This window comes from Fulmarus glacialis, unplaced genomic scaffold (genome assembly GCF_000690835.1).
Source record: "Fulmarus glacialis isolate BGI_N327 unplaced genomic scaffold, ASM69083v1 scaffold2070, whole genome shotgun sequence".
NCBI classification, from domain to species: domain Eukaryota; kingdom Metazoa; phylum Chordata; class Aves; order Procellariiformes; family Procellariidae; genus Fulmarus; species Fulmarus glacialis.
In genome coordinates this window covers 1,601-22,350 of record NW_009185611.1, presented here as the reverse complement: position 1 = coordinate 22,350, position 20,750 = coordinate 1,601, and the positions used below count along the sequence as shown (strand labels likewise).

The 20,750-nt window shown below is 35.2% G+C and overlaps 1 protein-coding gene across 1 annotated transcript in view; it reads left to right on the top strand.

Moving 5' to 3' along the window:
• The window catches only part of VWA3B (von Willebrand factor A domain containing 3B), a gene marked incomplete at its 3' end in the record, with an annotated part of 47,146 nt that extends 26,658 nt beyond the window's left edge, over positions 1-20,488 (top strand). The window contains 10 exon segments of the mRNA XM_009582407.1: positions 2,734-2,832; positions 5,127-5,309; positions 6,745-6,872; positions 8,412-8,518; positions 9,197-9,365; positions 10,468-10,512; positions 10,633-10,789; positions 15,316-15,434; positions 18,868-18,918; positions 20,269-20,488. Of these exon segments, the coding sequence (XP_009580702.1) occupies positions 2,734-2,832; positions 5,127-5,309; positions 6,745-6,872; positions 8,412-8,518; positions 9,197-9,365; positions 10,468-10,512; positions 10,633-10,789; positions 15,316-15,434; positions 18,868-18,918; positions 20,269-20,488 (1,278 nt within the window).
• Positions 20,489-20,750: the final 262 nt, after the last annotated feature.

Below are 20,750 nucleotides of genomic sequence, written 5' to 3'. Positions count from 1 at the left end.
AGAGAGCTGGAGGAGCATTTCTAGAGCCTTTTGGTGCATAGGTAGACAGTTGACTTAGCTTTCATAGGAACATCAGAGCAAACTCCGACCAAATATCTGTCTATCTACCCAGTATTCTTTCTCTGACAGTGGCCAAAATCTGAGGTTTTTAAGCTGAAACAGAGTAGAAATGCTTGTAGTCAGCCACCAGACTGTAACTGTCAGCAGCTTTAGGACCAGTTAATCTGTCAAATGTGGACAGCAATGTTATGAGCACAGGACTGAAAATCAGTCATAAAACAGTACAGATATATCCCATGTTATGTTTTCTAACACAAAAAACATGTTTATATAATGAAAATCCTCAGCATTATCACAGCTCTTCCTCACACTTAATCATGAAATTCCTGGGGATGAGGGAATTGGGGAAGCTACATAATACCTCTGAGACTACAAAGCGAGATAAATAACTTGGTATTCTCAGAAAATACTAATGGACAAACACATGGAGAAAAGAAAGCATTAGTGTGGCCTCACTGAGTAGCTGGTGATTACTTATAGCTGAGGTTAGTAAACTTAATTTTACTGCCAACCTTGAGACTTCAAAAGATGGCTCTGTTTAAGCTATATACGTGGTACAAAATCATGCAAATTCGAGAATACTTTGAAGTACAATAATTTGATACCATCTTATATATGCATTTGGGAATGGTCCTTTTCATAATTTTTCATGAAGTTGTGAATTGTTGATTATAAATTTCCTTCTAAGTTCAGATCTAGATATCTCAAATGGTACAGGGAATGGTACAAGAAGAGTCTACTTTTTTGGGGGGGTTACGTCTGCTGCTGACCTTTTAGTCTGTTTAAAGCAGTGCAGGCATAAGTCTGAGATCAGAAAGCTGGCTTTACAGCGAAGCTGAAATGAACAGAAGATTGCTTTGAAATATCAGTCAGAGTAGATCCTTTGATCTCATTTTATACACTTTGGTCCCAAGATGTTGAATAAGGAAGCTGAGCTATAAACAGTAACAAACTGCTCCTTAAAAATCCTTTAAAGGTGATAACATTTAAAATTTTTGGGGTGATTATGCCACATAGTTGAAGCATGTCAACTTTGTTTAAACACTGATAAAACCAGTGTTCATTTGTAACAGTAGCAACTGAGAAATCTAAAATTAACAGCTTTTACCATGAGGTATGTAGTTATTTCCTTCATGTCATCAGCATCCACAGTATTTTCCCATGATATAGTGGAAGAAATTGTTTTATTTCAAATCAGATCAAAACCAGGTACCATTATTAAAAAGAGCCAGGATGGCCAGTTTACACATAATAATGAGCAATGTGTGCCTAAAACTTTATAATGCTTACGAAAACATTAGCAATATTAGATATATTTAACACAAAGAAAATGGCTTAGGCTAATTATTTCTTATGAGTGGGTACTGGTAAGGATTGTTTGTGAATTAGAAGATAGGATTATAAAGTATCATCTGAGCTATCTTGTTGCCTGGCCCATTCTTATGCAGCCATATAAAGTCACTCTCAGAGTGTACCTCCTATTCCATTTCACCTAATTTACTTACTTTGCCCTTTCTAATAGAACTATTTGCTGGAGGGATGGGCTGGAAGAAGTTTTAACAGAATTAATAGGACTGAAGAAATAATGCTATCTCTTAACATATTTTTGCATGTATGGGTTAATGTTAGTGATTTATATTTATCTTCTATAATGCATTATATATGTGGATCCTGAGTCTCTTCTTACACCGCTACAATCCTCACTGCCCTCCAGAGTGATACTCAGGTGTTATAGTAGCATAAAACAGACCCACATCTTTTCAGGAATTTTGCTTTGGCCCCATTAAAAGACTAAGACTAAGACTTGATGAAACACACTTCCATTCTGATAAAACCTTACTTTCCCCTTAAATTTGGAAAGTTTTGTACACTGAGTGTTTGAAAGGTGGAAATCTGAAGACATAAACTGTAGTTTTTAGGTTCCTATAAGCCATGAAATGCATTTTGGTGAGTTTAGAGTTACGTTTAGTCTAAAAAGGAGAAAGACAGACAGATCATGATCACTAAGTATGTGGATGACACAGGAAAAGTGCTAGTATTACTCAAGTATGAAATTTTAGGGGGCACAGTATTGCTTTACTGTGTATTTTTTGTTGTTATAGCTAACTTTTGTGCTAAAAAATAAATGATGTTTACCTTGATGTGCTGAGGCGTTAGATGTGAGATAGTCTGGAAAAAAAAATTGTTCAGAAAACCAGGAAGTTCTTTACCTGTTTTTGAGAAATAAATTTGTGCAACTTTTTTGTGGACTTTTTGAATTATTTGATTAAGTAAAATATGTATTTCAAGGGAGTGTGATGAGTTGGCAATCAGGAGCAGCAGTGGGAAAATATAATGGAATGTATCTTTTATATTACATCTTCCTATCTGTTTATAGTCTTTTAAAAAGTGATTGCTTTTGCTTCTGCAGCTCATTTCTGTTGCCAGCATTATGCTTATGTGTGTTTGCATAAGCACTGAATACCAATGTGGTACCAATTTATGCTACTTTGAAACCTGCTTTGATTTTTCTAGCTATTTGACATAAATATTTTCACTATTTTATTACTCATTTTCGTTCTGTAATATCCCTTGAATCAGTACACTGTCATTATTAATTTAAGAACAGAGGCAAAGAACTGTATTTATAGTATTTATAGGCATTCCTTTGTCTCTTTCTTTTTGGTTTCTTAGGTTGGAAGTTCCACAAATACACTCAAAGCTCTCCAGATTGCTCTTGCCGATACTGACACTCAGGCTATTTACCTCTTGACTGACGGGAGACCTGACCAGGTATTTCTGAAATGAGAAAACAGAAGATGTAGTAGTGTGGTGCTACAGTGATGGTGTCAGAAGGCTGAAGCAAATGTATGAGATGAATATCATAGCTGCAGAGCTGAGTCTCTTGGACGTTGTCATAATATTGAAAAATTGTATCTGAGAAATGTGCTGTTTGTGAAGGGATTTTGATTAGAACTCTCAGCCCACAGTCCAGTCTTTGGTGCATGATAACTCGTGACATTTTTCATGAGTTGTTTAAAGGATCTGGTAATGGATTAAACAGTAAAGTTTAATGTTAGTATCAAGGTTAGGATTTGTGTTAAATAAAATATCTCCCTAACTTAGTACAATTATCTCATGAATTAAAAATCAAAAAATAATGATGGTCCCATGACATGGTTGGATTTAAATATTAAAACCCTGCAATCTTGTGTGATGGCTTGAAAACCTAAGAAGAAAATGATTGATAGCAAAATAAAACCAACAACGTTCGTGTTCAACATTTTTCCCCAAAGAACATATCAAATATATAAGTAGGTACCTTTTTACATCCTGTTGCAGAACTTACACAAAGGCTATCTCATGTCTGAGGAGTAAGGGCCTAATTATTAATTTGCATTATTTTCATATAAAGATGTTACCATTAATATTGTTCCATTAGGTCTCCATATGATTCCATTTTTATCCTACTGAGTCAAATTTGATCTCATGTAGGCAATTCTGGAGTAGCAGCAGTCTGGAGTTGCTTTAAGTCTAGGTTTAAGTGGATAAAAGAATCAAAAGTATGCTTTTATTTTTGAAAGTGTTGTTACCGTGACTTAAAATGATGCTATTTGATGATATATTGCATTATATAACACCAGCTAAAAACTGGAAGAAACCCCCTTGTTGATCAGATATAATTATGCAAATTAGGTAGAACTGAGCTTTGAAGCTGTAATGCATGGTGAAAACTAGCTGGTATGCTGATAATGGCATTTTAAAAATACTTTATTTACCCTTGAAAGTTTAGCTTGGTTGTAATGGCAAATATGCAGCAAAACTCTTGACTTAGGTAAATAGCTGGGCTGAAGGTCACACAAAATTAATCACTGAAGCATATACAATAAATCTAGGATTTAGAAAGCATCATAAACTTGCAGAAATAATTTCTTTATACCTTGAGAAGGAAGAAAAATGCTAAAGGTTCACATTCCTTTTTGTTCTGTTTTTTTTGATAAAAGCAAAAGGCCCATTCAAGTCATTTGAATATCAAAACGTAAACCTGATTTAAATAAGCAGATGAGAAACTTTGACTTACATCTTTTAATGTTGCTTTTAATTTTAGTTTTAAGCTTTGGTATTTTCTACAGACAAGTTGATTGTTATTGGCTGTCACTCATTAAAACTCAATTTACAACTGATCAAAATCTTTGCATTGTTTCACACTTTTGCTAGCTAGGAGTATATATTCATATTTTATTAAAGAATAATTTGGCTTAACGTACACTTACTCAGATTCTTCATCTTAATATTTTATTAAGTTAGAAATTAATGAACACTTAATTTCTTTTTACCTAGTTAATAATGGCTTTTATGATTTATATTATACTTTTTAGATGAAAAAGAGGAAATTACCAAGATTGTTTTTAACTATTAAAGTACAACAAGCAAATATATTGCAAATATCAGGAGAAAGCTACATTTGTCAAGATTTATGACAGTATTCTGAACAACCGAAGTGTTATCAGAAGTTGGAGAACTGAGTCAATAATTTCTTTCTACCAGATCCTTCAACATTTTTAGACATGGTGGAGCTTTTACTTTCTCACCTAATTTTTATTTCTCTATTGGAGGAGGAACACTAACTTTCTTATTTTCTGAGTCTCTATTTTGTCTCCTGGTATTGAATCAACTTGTCATTGAACTAATTTAGCTTAATAAAAATATCAACAATTATATACGTCCAAAAATATACAGTTATATACATCCAGTGATACTAAACACCAATGTAGTAGTTTAATTTCCTCTACTTTAGTAATTTCCTTTAAGACTTCAGAAACAGAGTACTGATTATATTATAATTTACATTTTATTTTATTAGTGTGTCCTGTGCCTTAATGCATTATCAGTGTTTCAAATTCAGTTTTAAATTAGATCATTTTATATAATTATGAAATAGCAATCCATATAAAATGTATGCTTTTAACTGGTCTATATCTGTCTCTAAGCAACAGTATGACTGATTAAATTCTTACAAATTCTCCATATTTTGATAAATACACTTCTAGATGCCACATGTTTAATACACACTTTTCTATTTTCAGCCCCCCCAAATAATTTTGGCTCAAGTCCAGCTTTATCGTAAAATACCCATCCATACTGTATCCTTCAACTGTGATGATACAGAAGCTAATAAATTTTTGTATGAACTATCTACTGAAACAGAGGGACGGTTTCATTATTACAACATTTATTTGACTGATCCTGATGCTGCAGAGTTTATTGTTGTGAGTATCTGAAAATGAAGATGTTTGTTTCTTCATGCTATTGAAGGAACCACAGGACTTGCCATTAGTGTGATTTCATATTATAATAGATTATTAAAAAAAGAGAGTTAATCCTAGTCAGATTTGAAGTGATGTGGAGGCAATGAGTGTGACTTTTTTGCTTATGAAATTTTATTAGACCACAACAAAACAGCCCAAATATCATGCAAAGTACATTTGTAGTGCAATTGTTGCACCCACCCCCGAAAAACAAAACCCAAAAACCATATAAACCAAATTCAGCTTTGGAAGAAACACACATGATCTCTGCTGTCTCAGAAATAAGTTACTGTTTAAAATGAAACTATGGTTTGTATCCTCTTAATAAATGAGAGAATGCAGAGCTGAATTTGAACAATGATGAATGAATGATTCTATGAAGTTTGCTCTACAGTAGCCACTGGGGACACATCTATAATGAGTAAAATGACTAGAATAGCAGTGACCTATCAAGTGTGACTAAGCAGCTCAATCTAACAATGCCCAATAGGAAATTTCTGAATAGACTAACAGAAACACCCATTTAAAGCATATTCTTGTTTTTAGTGAAAGTTAACACTCAAGTTAATCAGTTCCACAAATTTTAGAAATGGTGGTTGTGGAACGATGAGAACAACCAGGAACAAGACAGTAGCAGGAAATTTAGAACTTTGCAGACACCGATTAGAAGGAAGATGTGCAAATACTCCAGCTCTTGAAAGATATCAGAGAGTGCACTGGACAATTTTGGTGATTCTGCTGATGTGGACTGTGTGACACTGCACATGTTGGAAAGATGAGGACCAGAGTCTGTGTTGTCCATCTCCAGACTTCTGGCCCTGTGGGAGTTGTAAAGGCATCATCGTTGGAACTTCCTTCCTGTTTCCTCCTGTAGTCCGAATGATTCCCAGTCAGTTCCAATGTTTACTTGAAGAGTATGGGTTTTACTTCTCATTTTTCAGGGACAGTATGTGATACAGCTGTGATCTGTAGAATGACAAGACAACAGTTGTAATGTACATGTATTGTATTTTATTTACTTACTTATTTGCTTGCTTGCTTGGAATGAAGAGAGCTACTGACCTCATTACATTATTCAGAAATATGGCTGTTCATATCTCAAGGGGTAACTGGCTTGTTAGGGAATGCTTTTCCTTTTCCTAAAAACGAAGAATAATTTGAAAGGCTGTATTGCCAAGCACATTTTAATCTTGTTTTCTATAAGCTTGTTCATACATATAGAAAGTGGACAAAACAAACTTTGATTTAGGAAACAGAGAGACTACCTGAAAAAGTATACAAAATCATGCAGCTGTCCTGAGTCATTATTCAAAATTATTATCAGAGCTTGCATAGTTTCAGTTCAGAAATGAAACGTATTTAGGAGTAATTGTAATAAAATATTTGATTTTGTTAGAGTGAAGACATACATCTTTTGAAAAGAGAGATTGAACAAGGAGAAAGAGACCTAGAGAAAGTGAAGACCTTTCACGCCGAATGTCTGATGATGAATTGTTGTAACAGAGAAAATGATCCAGAGAATAAGTATGTCCTCTTACTGCTATTATGTTAATAAGAGATAGGAACTATCTGTTACATTTCTCCTTTTTCATTGTCTTGCATTTTAAACCTCTGACATTCTTCTCTTTTAAAAAGAAAGGTGGTGGTGTTTTTTTTTTTTAAACAGTTAAGGTAGTGGAAAAAAAAAATCTAGAAAAATACACTAATACTGTGATGCCTGAAACAAAATGATCTCAAATATCTAAATAGTCTCAAATTATTAGTAATAATAAAAGCAAAGAGGTGAAAATATTTTTCTGTCTCCAGCACATGGTAAAGTTGCTTCCTCTGACATAGAGAATTCACGAAAAAATATTGTCCTATTGGCAGAGCTGGCTTGGTACTTCATGACTAAATTGCTACTCATTGGGATATGCTGATTGAAACATAAATTACATACAAATGTACTTGTTTAGAAGATGGCAAACACCATGAATGAAATTCAGCTTACTTTTTTTCACATTTTTTATTTTGCAATGTGTTGTCTGTATGTTCATGCTGTATTTATCCTTGCTTTTTATCAAAAGATAAGTAATCTCATCATTAAAACTAGTTTCGTGCCCAGCATCAGTTGAAAAACATGCTGAAAATCGCATGGTGCCAAAAATGACCGTTCAAAAAGAGATCCTTCCACAGCATACTGAAGGCAGACTCCTGAGCCACTGTGGAAAAGTTTTCTGCATGTCTGATTATACTGAATTTCTGTTTGGGTAATAAACACAGACCTAGCTTCAAACGTGAAGTTACTTGTAATCTCTACAGGAGCACAGCCTTAATAAAAAAATAGCTTGCCCAGTGCCTTATTTATCTGTGCAGTAATAGTACAAAAGCAAAAAAGTAACATCAGATTTTTAAGACAGAAGTCTATTAAAAACAGTAAGTTAAAATAAAGGTATTCAAAATAAAGTAAAATAAATTAAAAGTGGAGAGTCCTGTGGAACGATTTCATATGTGTGGAAGGGCAGTAGGATGTCCAGTATAAAAGTAGATAAGTGTTTATTCCAGAATTTATATATTTTATTTTTTATTAATGTGGGGACATAGGTATATATGTGTGTATGTGTATATATGTTCATATATATGTGTGTGTGTGTCAGCTATTTTCATTGCTGATGGTAGGTTTATTCTTTCCCCCAGGATTCAAAGTGGCTATTACAGAACATTCTGACCCTATTAAAATTATACGAGGATGTTGCCTTAAAAGTAGGCAACATCTTTTAAATAGACTAAGAAATGACTTTTTCAATAGTTTAAAAAACTAGGAATATTTTAACCTCCTTTGAACTCCCCTTTGAAATGCAGACTGGGATAATAGAGAAAATATTTTGCACTGTTGAAAGCATTTGAAATGAGTATTTAAATTACTAGAAGACTTCAGCTTAGTGTTTTTTAAACCAGTGATATATGTTTTAAGTAATTTCTTGCTTGTTTCTTCTTTTTGTCACTTACAAGCAGTAATCACAAGCAGACACATACTGTGTCTTCTGTAACCGAACACACTGAAGAGCTAAGTACTACTCTTAGCAGCAGGCCGTGCTGTGCTTCAGAGGAGCCAGCACCAACACCACATCAGCAAACCTGGCAAACCCCTGCTGACAGTCCAGCCCGAAGGAAGAAAGCATTATATGCAGGTAAGACTAAAATGAACTGTAGTTGTTAGCAGAATTTATTCACTACTTGAGAAGATCTGTTGAAAATAGCAAAAACCGTCCCTCATTGTAGGAACAAATGAAGCCTTTGATGATTTAAATAACCATCTTTCTGAAATTCTAACTAACTTTTCTTCATTTTTACTTTTCAGCCACCTTACTCATTTGACCCAAACAGACAGACAAATGTCCCCTCATTTATGCTTCATCACATGCCCTGTGATGAAAGATTAACCATTTTGACAGAATGTTTTAAAAGCTCTGCAAGCAGTTTTTTAATAGTAGATATTAAACCCTTATTTCTTTTTATTCTAAATAAGTACATCATTGGCAAGAATGAAGAGCTGATCTATGTTTCACTAGTTACAGCATTACTTACACTAATATTTCTCCGTACTACACGTGTAACACTATGTTTCTTTTTGAATTATCCTATGTATGCAGTCTGAAACCAAGTTTATCTGGCTGACGTGAAAGAAGTCTTCATCCTTGGGAAAGTAAAAAGTACAAATTAGTGCTGAAGTAATTTTTTGTTTGAGGTTGTGTATAGGCAGTACCTTAAAAATTGGGACTGCATACCAAAGAGGAACTCAAAAATCCCAGGCATGTTATTTGAACAGTAAGTTAGCTCTTCCTTTTTTTCCCTTTCAACACCTGCAGAGCAAACAAAGACGAGTCTGCTGCGAATCCTGAGCCGTAGTGTGAAATCTAGGGAAGAAAGCCCAGAGGAAGGAGTATCTCCCGAAAAAAAGAGTTTTTCTGTCAAAAAGAGCATGAAATGTACAACCATTTTCAAAGGCAAGTTGACAGAATAGGAGCTCTGGGTGGGGCAGACTGTAACATTTCTTCTGCTGTGTTTGTAACTAATAGTGCCTCATCTGAGGCAACACTGTGCAGACCTGCAGTACACAGGACTGGAACGCAGCAGAACTCCAGAGAGCTGGAGGAGGGTATTGTAACAAGGTTCTTACAGCTGCGGCCAGGCTCCTGTCAGTGCCCAAACTGTTTACTTTACAACAGCTTAGTTATGTCCACAGTATGCAGCAGCTGTGATACAGCTATGCCTTAGACTGCTGAAAGGAGATCACAGTTGCTTCTATCAACAGAATAAATAGATTTTGAGAATCTTGTTATGATACAGTAATAGATTGTTGTTGTGATACAGTAATTTGTAGTTATGTTCAATGTTGAGGTTAAAGAAGAGTGTGGTGGCTCTAATTCTGTGGCACCAATGTAAAAGGAGGTTGCGCTTTATTAATATGCTTAGACTTGCAAAAAACATGTTCTGTGGGGCAGAGACATACACCGAGACAAAAGTATTTCCAATGGGGCTTGGATATACATCCAGATAGTTTTCATTTCTCTCAGTAATTTATGCAACTCTGAACTTTATGATAGGTCCTCTAAGTTGTTCTAAAACCTCACCTATGATATTTAAAGATGTTTGACTTTTTTACATTTCAGCGTCTTATTTTTAGTTCTTTATATACCTTTTATACACATGTTCATAGTGGTATACCTTAAAGTAGCCAGTCCTGGCCGTCTCATTAGGGATAGTACTTGGTATCACATCTTGAATTGGGGAATAAACTGGTTAATCTTTCTTTTTGGGTTATAAGAAATAAATGCATACAGAGTTCAATTAGAAAAAAAAAATTAAATTATGCCCCACCTATTTTATAAATTTCCTCATTGATTAATTAGGGCTCATGAGGCATATAGTAACAGTGTTACTATTGATCAAGCACCAAGAAACACAGGAAACATAATTCACATTGATTAGTTTAGCAACTGAAATAGGCGTTATTGTGTAGTCTTTGTGACACTGCTAGTAGGCTCAAATAAATAAACGATGCTATTGTATGTCAGCTTATTTATGTATACTTTTGTGTGCACAAAACCTGTGAGATAATGAAATGCAAATGTTTTATCTTAGATCTGAAAATGCAGAAAGCTCTGAAAAGGACATCTAAAAGGTATGTGTGTACATATATAGGTACATCACAAAAATTACAGTTTTTATTTTTCTTCAGTCATTTCAAACTTGTCAAATGTATTTCTACCTTTTGCTACATCTTACACTCTCTTTTTTCTAGTTCTCTAGATATCTCTTCAGCTCTTTGGTTAAAGACTCATGGCTTGGTTGCTAGGCGACTCACCATCATGGATGCCTTAGCTCCTACAGCTGTCCCTCATGGTACCAAATACATCCCAGTTCTGGACAAGCATGTAGTTTCTAAAGTATTTGATGAGGTAAAACTTTTACGCTGTTTCAAAGCAAACATAAAACTTGGTACTGTTTTCAAAAGGATTTTTTAATTCATTTCTATAAATGTCATAATTGCATTCTGTAGTATTCATTGTAGGTGGTTGATGTGCACTGAATGTATAATGCATATCTGAATGTTCATTCATGCATCACTAAGAAGATAAAACTGACAGTTAGTAGTATTTCTTGCAGACTTTACTCTCAAGTTTTAGAGCTATATATTTTTCTTTCACAGTTACCAGTTGATGGCAGTGTGCAGCCATCAGGTGTTCAGCAATTTCTTGAGCACCACAGCCTCTACTGATACATATTAATTCACTGGAGTATGTATTTTAGGTCCATAAAGTCATCTGGAAACTGTGCAGGTGCATAGTTTGTGGATTTGTGCATTCCCAAGGTTTACATGTGTCCACTAAGACCTTTTGAAAAGTATTGGAATTCAGTAATTAAAATTTAATTCTGGTAAATGTAGACAATTGTGAGATGGTACAAAATTCACAATGAATTGTGTATCATGAAGCTGTAATTGCCATTCCACTTAAATGAATTCCATTTTGTGGCAAGTTGTTCTAATTCTTCTTGTGTGATCCACCCTATGAAAATCCTACTAATATGTTGCAGCTCATTTTAACTAATAAAAAATGTTTCTTCAAACAATACTCAAAGAAAAAGCTGAACAGCATCTGTTTAAAAAAGGGGTGAGCTAAGGGTTTTGGAATAGGATGTGATATAGAGCTAAGAAAAATATTTGTAACAAATGTACACATTTGTACATTTTAAAGTTTTCATGTTTGTTTTTTAAATTTAGGAATGGGAATTTTTGCTGTAGCATGCAGATTGTGGAAGCAAAACCAGATCCTCTGTTTTAGTAAAACCAAGTCAAAACCAAGATCTTCAAGGATTTTTTTGAAGTGTGAGATTTTTTTTAATGCAATAAAAAGATGGCTTTTTGCATCAAAAGCATTAAAAAATGTACATTTTAACATTTCAGATGTAAAATAGCCATTTTTCAAAAAAATTCAGATATTCAATGATTACTAAACTGTACAAAACAATCTACTCTAAGTGAAATGTCAAACAAAAGACATTGTGACTTTCGCATAACTCTTATGTCTGATTTCTGAGCAGTCACTTCTTTTCCCATCTTCTTCTGAATATACCTACTAAGTAGAGATCTTTCTGCCATGTTTCTAAATGAAGACTCCTTTGAATCTTTTCCAGACAATCCTGAGCTGCATTTGAACTGCTATTTGCAAAAACAGTAGTCTGTAAAACAGTGGTCTTTGAAAATAATCAAAGCTGTAATTCAGCAAGTGCTATATACAGGTAATTTTTAATAGCAGTTCATGGGAGCTTATGGCAGTCTGCTTCAGGGCTGAATTAAGTTCAGTGTTCTTAGAATGAACAGCTGCTGTACAGAATCTAAACAGTGATCCATCTTGCTTTAGATTCAGGGACATAAACACGAAATAATGTATCATTTTAGCACTTTTTCGTACCTGCTAATCCCCATTAGTTGTATAGAGACACACAATTTCTCAGGCGGTGGAAAATTATTGTTCTATGTGTAGAGGCATGGGTTTTTCTGGGTCTGAAGCAGAGTATAGAAAGGAAAAAGAAGGTTGGGGATTGCACACAAGGTGGAATCAGTAGCATTTATGAGCTATGGAACCCACTCTCCCTCAAGCTTCATGCCAGCATATCAAGAAAAAGCAGAAAATAGGTTCTGAGACTAGACATAGAGCTTGAATAGGAGACATTAACAAATTGATTAAGAATCTTGATTATTGCAGTACTTCAGAAGTCTTCATTGAAAATAATAAATGTACAACATTTTTGCATTCTTCCTTCTGAGATCTTAGTTTTCTTGGTGTGGAATGCAGACATCCTTGTTTGCTTTTCTGGGGATAGCATAATTTTTATTTTCAGCCTTTGCTAGCAGTGATGATGGAGTAACTATAAACAGTTTTCTCACCTTGGAGATGCAGCAAGCAAAAGGTTTCCGTGACAGCTGTTCATTAACAAGAGGCTCACCTGTTGTTTTCAGTTCTATGTGACCTGTCAGTTTCAGCTGGGTTATTTCAGATTCACTACCATCAGATTCATATGCAGAAAAAAAATTGGGGGCTTGTCTAAATTATGCTATGGTAGCTCTGCAGCAAACCTTCTCATAGAACCATGTGAGTGTCTGTTGCAGATTGTGGCATCTTAAGTACAGCTTTGCAAGTCATGGAGTTTTGACTCAATGCTTTCCTAAAAAGAATCAAGTTCAGATTCAGCCAAGCAAAACATCTTGTTCAGTCTAAAATAAGAAAGGTTTTTCTAGGGTTATTGTGCTTTGGTTTTGTCTTTAAAAATTTGAAATTTTGGTTTTGAAATAAAAGTCATTTTGAAACAAGTTAATTCTTTTGATATGAAAGTTTAAGTATTTAATTTAAAAAATGACAAAACATTTTGGCACTAAAAGAGCTTCCCTGTGATTTCTTTCAGCTGAATCTGTCAAATTTCACTTGTCTTCGCGAGCAGCTTTCATTGCTTTCAAAGTATGCATAATATTTCAAGTTTACTATTTGCTAAGAATACATTCCATTCTGGTTTTATTCTTCAATACTGTAATAATGTGTTTATGCTTGTCTGCCCCTCATCTTCTATTCAAAGTGTTTTATAAACTGTATTAAATTCATTTTGCAAATGATGCTGTTTGTACTTGGGTTACTCTAGGAATTTGTAAGGAAATGTAGGAGAATGCATAATATTTCAAGTTTACTATTTGCTAAGAATACATTCCATTCTGGTTTTATTCTTCAATACTGTAATAATGTGTTTATGCTTGTCTGCCCCTCATCTTCTATTCAAAGTGTTTTATAAACTGTATTAAATTCATTTTGCAAATGATGCTGTTTGTACTTGGGTTACTCTAGGAATTTGTAAGGAAATGTAGGAGATGGTTTCTGAACTTTTATAAACTTGGTTTGAGTAACATAGCAGACAACAACCATGGGTATGGAACTGGAAGAGGGGTACTTTCAGTTCCTTGACTTTCAGCTTTCAAACTCCACCTGGAAATGACAGGTAGCCAGATTTCATGGCTCACAGTTCTGGGCAGAGATTTACCTCATCTGTCTCTGCAAGATATTTCACTGACATGTTCCCATTAACTTTAGCTTCTAAGTCATCTTAAGATTAATTTAATATGAGGAGCTTTGATGTGGTCTGGCACTGATGTGACACAGATTTATTAATCAGAGAGAAGACATCCTCAGAAAAAGAGGGGAATATAAAGTCACACCACTGCTCCTGAAAAAAATGGTCATACAGCAGTAATTTGGAATCCAGCTAGGCTGTGATGATTCAAACACAAATAAAACATCACTGAAAAATGTTCTCAATAAAGAAGTCTTCTTATTGTTTTATTTTCTGATTGCTTGCCTTATTCCTCCAACAGGGGTTTTATTTAAATTGAAATAATTTAATTAAATTTAGGTTTATTTAAATTGAACCTCATCCATCTTTTTGTCATCTGTATCCTAATCTGAGACAGGCATCGGGAGAAGCTTCCCACTCAACCATGTGTGTTGAAGACAGTTTTGGGGAGAGTAACATTCTCCATCTTCTCCATTTCTTTCTTAGATTTTTTCTGTTTATAATCATCATCAGGACATTGATATATAAAATAGCTTTTCTTATATGAACTGCTCAGTAATGTTAGAGGCTGAAGGATGGTGGGACTTTGGACTGAGATATTGGAAGGCATGTTTCCTCCTCTCTGTCATTTTTTTCTACCTTTGGCTTTTGAAGATCTACTTGTAAGTGTATGACTTTCTATTTTATAATGAAGTTGACTTATGTAGATGCTGTATCGTGAGGTTTGAAAGGTATTGAAGATCCTGATTCTGACCAACCTGGTTAGGTTCCTAAGCCTTATTATGGTAAATTAAGACTAGTTTCAGTGAGCAATATCCACACCTTATTTACATTTTGGTGATCAGTGTGATGGTGAAAAATGTCTCTTTCCATCTTTAGTACTCTAATTCCTTAGAAAATACAGTCCTCCATAATAAGATTATTAAATACACTTAAATAAGTAACTATCACACATGTATGCTAGAATTAGATGCTAGTAAATATAAGAGAGTGTTGTTTTAAAGCAATACAATCTGGAATATGGTCATGATCTAGACATGCTTGTCTTCATTCTGACCTACCCTTCCATTATTAGGGTGAGTTTTCTGACAGTACTGATTTAGTTAGAATTAACTAGTAGTCAGGAATCTTAATTTGCAACTTCTGCATAAAGAGATTGTATCATTTCAGAAGACTTTATTAACAGGCTGGAAACTATGTCTTAATTCTGGCGTTTCTTTGGGGTGCTCAGATCTTACTTTCTGCAGCCTTCCAGTGTTCCTTTTGTCCGTTCTGATTCTTGGACATGGACTCGTGGGCATTTAGTTATTCTGGTGGAGCAAAAGTTGTATGATAAATGAAGTCTTTGTCTTTTATTGTATAATAGATGCTACCGTTGGCCCATGTTAGCAATGACAAGAAGCGGATCACACTAATTAATCCTCAGGCAGTGAATCTTGATGCCTATAAAGAGAAGCTGGAACAAGCAATTAAATCCTATGAAAGGTAAGTCTACTTATCATCTACTCAGAAATTTATCATGTTTGCAGTCTAATTTCAGATTTTTCGTATGTAGTGGGTATTTGCTCACACATGCTTTGCTCAATACTGGTAATTCTGCACATTGACACACTGTAATCCACCATCATTCTGTAGGAGAAATGTTTATTTTCTTTAAAAAAAGATGCAGAATGAAAAAACAGATAATGCGGAAGGAGATAATAAATAATGTTGCTCGTATTACATTTGTTCAATGAGACAAAAAAAAAAAAATTTACTTTCTGGGAATAAACTTGAAAGCAGTCTTCCGTGGGGAGGAATCTCCCCTAACATACAGTGGTAGCCAGACTTTTAACTTACGATTTTAACTAAATCCATAGACTTACATTTAAATTAGTGGACTGCTTTTTGCTGCCAGCTGCCTAGCACTTAACTATGGATGCAAGAGTGTAACTGAGGCACCTATAAGAAATTTTATAAGACAATTTTAACTTTTTTTTTTGAGAGAGATATGTGTTGTGCTTATTAATTAAATGTTGGTAAAAGCACATCAGAATTAAACAGGACAAGGACATTAGATCTCTAAGTTATTTCTTTCCTTGATCTAACTTTATGCATTTTTTTGAAGTAATGCAATTATTTGACCACTAATGTCATTCAGTAACCTTATGAGAGGTTTGACTAGCATTATTTTAATAAATGAGATATCTTTTCAGGCTGTATTCTAATAACATTTACAGATGTAATTATTTTATATGACAAAAAAACCCTTGATGGCAGGTGTTTAGTCTTTGTTTTTTGATGAATTCCACTGAGGCCCTTTAAGTTTTTTTTTCGTCTGTAGCTCTATGATCATACCAGTTCTTTTTAAAGCATGTAATAGCTCCCTTTTTCATTCTCATTTCTTACTTCTAAATGTATCCATCTTTTGTGGTAAAAATCAAGAATTATGATTTGCAAATGCTGCTTGCTATGTCTAATATTAATGGAATTCAGTGAAGAAAAATCTCTTGGTTTTGTGTGCTCTGTCATTGAGACAATGCTGTTATTATCAGGCTGATGAAGAACTCGTAGAAATCTTAATTTGTTGCTCATTTTGATAGAAGGTTCAAGTGGTGTATTTTTGATGGTGACTCCTGAAAAAAATGAAGTTTTTCATTGCTGTGCCATACCATTGAATATTTTACGTTTATTGACTTCAATTCTGAGGGAAAGAAAAGTGTTTACTGGTTAAACTCTGATGATCTTCTCCTGACAGCATTTTCACAGTCTCCCTAAAACTTTGGTGACTGGGAGTGCTGTTTACTTATGTTTACCCTTGGAGGTCAATGAATCAGTGTATTTACAACAGTAGGATTGAGTTCCCTGCTTCTGTGAAAAATATGTACAGAAGAGAGATCTGCCTGAAGATCCTTATAATTGACAATATAGTAAAGATTTCTCATTGCTTTTCCTCTACATGTGAAACAGCAACCCAGTCAAATTTATTTTGCTGCAAATGCCACAGTACTTTTCCAGTAATTGAATTTTCAAAGACTGCAGTTCAGCTTTATGAATAGTGATTGGTCACAAATTTATTCTGACATCTATAGATGAGGCAATACATCAGGGCATGCAGGTTTCAAGAACAGAAGCAACCACGACAATATCTTCCCCACATGAAGATTGACCGTAGCATCAGATTAAGAGGGTAAAAAGTGGCAAGGACAGAAATTTTCTGCTCTGACAAAGAGAATATCCATTATTGAAGGAGAAAAATGCTGGAAGCCTCAAAATGTGTACGATCTTGTATAGCCAGAGGCTTTTACAAATGAGTTAGTTACGAATGTGCACGTTTAGAAGTATGAAATAGGCAGTGGAGCATGCTGAGACTGCAGATTGTGAATGAACTAAGTAATTTAAGTTCTAAAAATGCTGGGGTTTGGTTTCTAGTAGATAAAATAAATCAACAAGAAAATCATATTCAAAATCTGGTGTTAATGAGCTTTTTTGTACATGCACCAATAAATCTAGCAAGACTGTTTGTTGTGGTTTAACCCCAGCCAGCAACTAAGCCCAACACAGCTGCTCACTCACTCCCCCCCGGTGGGATGGGGGAGAGAATCAGAAGGGTAAAAGTGAGAAAACTCGTGGGTTGAGATAAAGACAGTTTCATAGGTAAAGCAAAAGCCGTGCACGCAAGCAAAGCAAAACAAGGAATTCATTCCCTACTTCCCATCGGCAGGCAGGTGTTCAGCCATCTCCAGGAAAGCAGGGCTCCATCACGCGTAACGGTTACTTGGGAAGACAAACGCCATCACTCCGAACGTCCCCCCTTCCTTCTTCTTCCCCCAGCTTTGTACGCTGAGCATGACGTCGTATGGTATGGAATAGCCCTTTGGTCAGCTGGGGTCAGCTGTCCCGGCTGTGTCCCCTCCCAGCTCCTTGTGCACCTCCAGCCCACTCGCTGGTGGGGTAGGGTGAGATGCAGAAAAGGCCTTGACTCTGTGTAAGCACTGCAGTAAGCACTGCTCAGCAATGACTAAAACGTCCCTGTGTTATCGACACTGTGTTTCCAGCACAAATCCAAAACATAGCCCCATACTAGCTACTGTGAAGAAAATTAACTCTATCCCACCCAAAACCAGCACACTGTTAAAAGTCTAATGGTTACAATCTGAATTCTTCCTAACAATGAATTTGTTCTTGTATTTCCAAAAGAAGTTTGGGATTTTTTCTGTAATTACAGCAATTAGGATCATCGGTAGAGGTTTATTTCTATAGTAGAAAATGAAGTAATTGAGTAATGGCTTAATTGTTTGAGATGTTAATAGAGAAAACTGTAAGCTAGATGACCTAATAAGAGTTTATAATTTATATCTACAAAGCAAAAGCAGAAAGTTTAGTGGTGCTTTTAGAAGATCTCAGAACTGCATTGCTTTGGGATAATCACTTCCGTTTTCCTGTCAGTAGTTTTTCTTTACTGCCAGAGTTTAATGAAGTAGAAACCTGAATGCACAACTGAGGGGTTATCTTAGCAGAAAAAAAAAATTAGCATTGCTCTCCATGTGTCTTCAGGCTACAGTTTTCTGAAACTGTTTAATTGGAGGAACTGTGCTTAGCTTAACTGGCATTTAATCAGTTTTGTTATTTGATTTAGCTTGCTGGTGCTGAAGAGAACCATCCATAGAAAATCCTGGCAGGAAGCAGCAGTGATTGCCGTTAATCCTTCTATGACCCTGAAATAGTCATGTTGCTACTTGATGGAAGATGCTGTTTTCCCATCTTCTCTTGCAGTTGATAATTTCATAGCTGAGTAATAAACATTTGATGATACAGTGCTCCTGGAATACAAATCAGTGCAGATATCTTAAGAAACTGTGTTTATTTGCTAGTTTTGAGATGATCAGATGCACAAGGAACTGCATTCCCTCAAAAACTGCTTTGCTTCCTTTAATAGGCGCCTAAACGTAGTTATTTGGAGAGCACTATCTCAGGAGGAAAGAGACAAGTAAGCTATCACCTTTTAGTTTTCTAACTTATCTCTGAAAGGCTGGTCATAAATATTTGATACTTTTTTATCACTATTTCTGTAACCAACTGGTTTTATTTTCAAATATTTCATAACTATACCTTACTTTCAAAAATGTATATGTGATATGGAGTAATATTAAATTCTGGACCTCCTTCTTGCAGTGCTGGTTATTTTTATAGGAAAGGACTTGCATTCCATTTGAATGGTGCTGGTCTATTCTTAATGTGTCAGGTGGCAGGGCTTTGGGAGGGCAGCTTGTCATTGCCTTTGGCATCAAGGTAAATATTGTCTCATCTGGTAAAGAGCACTTCAGTGGCTGGTTTGTAAAGGTATAATAAGCACCTTTACAGCATGTGCTGGAACTGTATATCACACTGGAAGTTTGTACTACTTTAACCAGCTTATTTCTGTATATTGATTTAGAAAACTAGTGACTGTATAAACAGGACTGGCATCAGTGAAGTTAACGTCTGTTTGCTTCAGAGAATTAAGTGAAGATTAAGTAATGAAAACTGAATGGGCGTGAAATATTCCTAGGCAGAAAAATGGGAATGAAAACTAGAATGCTTGTAAGATGACTTAAGCTAATGAGCGAAAAATACACAGTTCTATTATCAATAAGGAGAACTAAAATCCCATTCTGGTGTTTAAAGAATTCTACCTGTTCTGGATTTGGAGGGTTCAGTTTGTTGTTTTTTATCAACAAGATGACTGTATCTCATTCACCTTCTGGTTTATAAGTACCTTCAGTGCTCTTTAGTCTAGTGGACATTGACATAATCTGAACCATGGATGGAAGCAAACTCCTGATCACTGAGTGAAATTGGGCAGTACAGGACTGACAGAGGAATAAACAGCAGGAGATTGTCTCTTTTTTATGTGATCAGTCAAGACTGATGTGGCAAATCAGGACCTAATAGGTGTCTGGTGCCATTTTAGATTGTCTAGATGCTTGCCACTTCACCCTAGCTGCTGCTCCAGAAGGGCCACGGATTTCCATAATTTCTCAGTCGTATCTGCAAGTTCTTTATTGATGCCTCACATATTCTAGGACATCTAAAATGGCACCAGATATCTATGCTCAGCCACTTGAATTGCTCTGTAGATGTCTTTCTATGAGATATGGTTAAGCCAGATGTGATTGTTTGACTAAACACAACAGTAGCTGGATGAAACACAAAAACTTGTGGCATACAGAAGATAGATTGGATGAATCTGATGTTTTATTCTGCCTTTACACTTTGTGATTCTGTTTGTAAAGTACTGCCAAAATTAAAATTTCTCCTACTTGTGACTACAATTTTTTTTTAAATATTTTTTTTTAAGATTTAAAGAGGATGGCCCAGTTCAATATATGCATCATAAAGAAGCTTTGCTGCAGGCGTTAGAGAATTTGGGATGGCCAATTTCCTATGAAGATGTAATATTGTTAGAAGATGAGATACTGGCAGCATTAACATATATACAACAAGCCTCTGATCTTCAGGAAGCTGTCAAAAAGGAAACTGAGAAAAGCTCAGAATCACACATAAGCAACAATAAAAAGGTAATAGATTGGAAGGGATTTTTTCCCCCCCCAGATATTCCTTTTCAGTGTGTGCTTCTGGAATAATTTTGTTCTGTGGTTGTAGCTGATAAAGTAGGCATTTAGCACGATGCTATACAAATGGATAGAGGAAGAAAGGTAGTTAAAAAGAGAGCAAGATTTCAATGACTTTTTCAAAGCACCAGGGAAGCAGAAGTTCTGAAGCTGAGAGACCCACAGAAATCAAGCCTCTTAGAAACAAATCTGAGCAAAGTATCTTTAT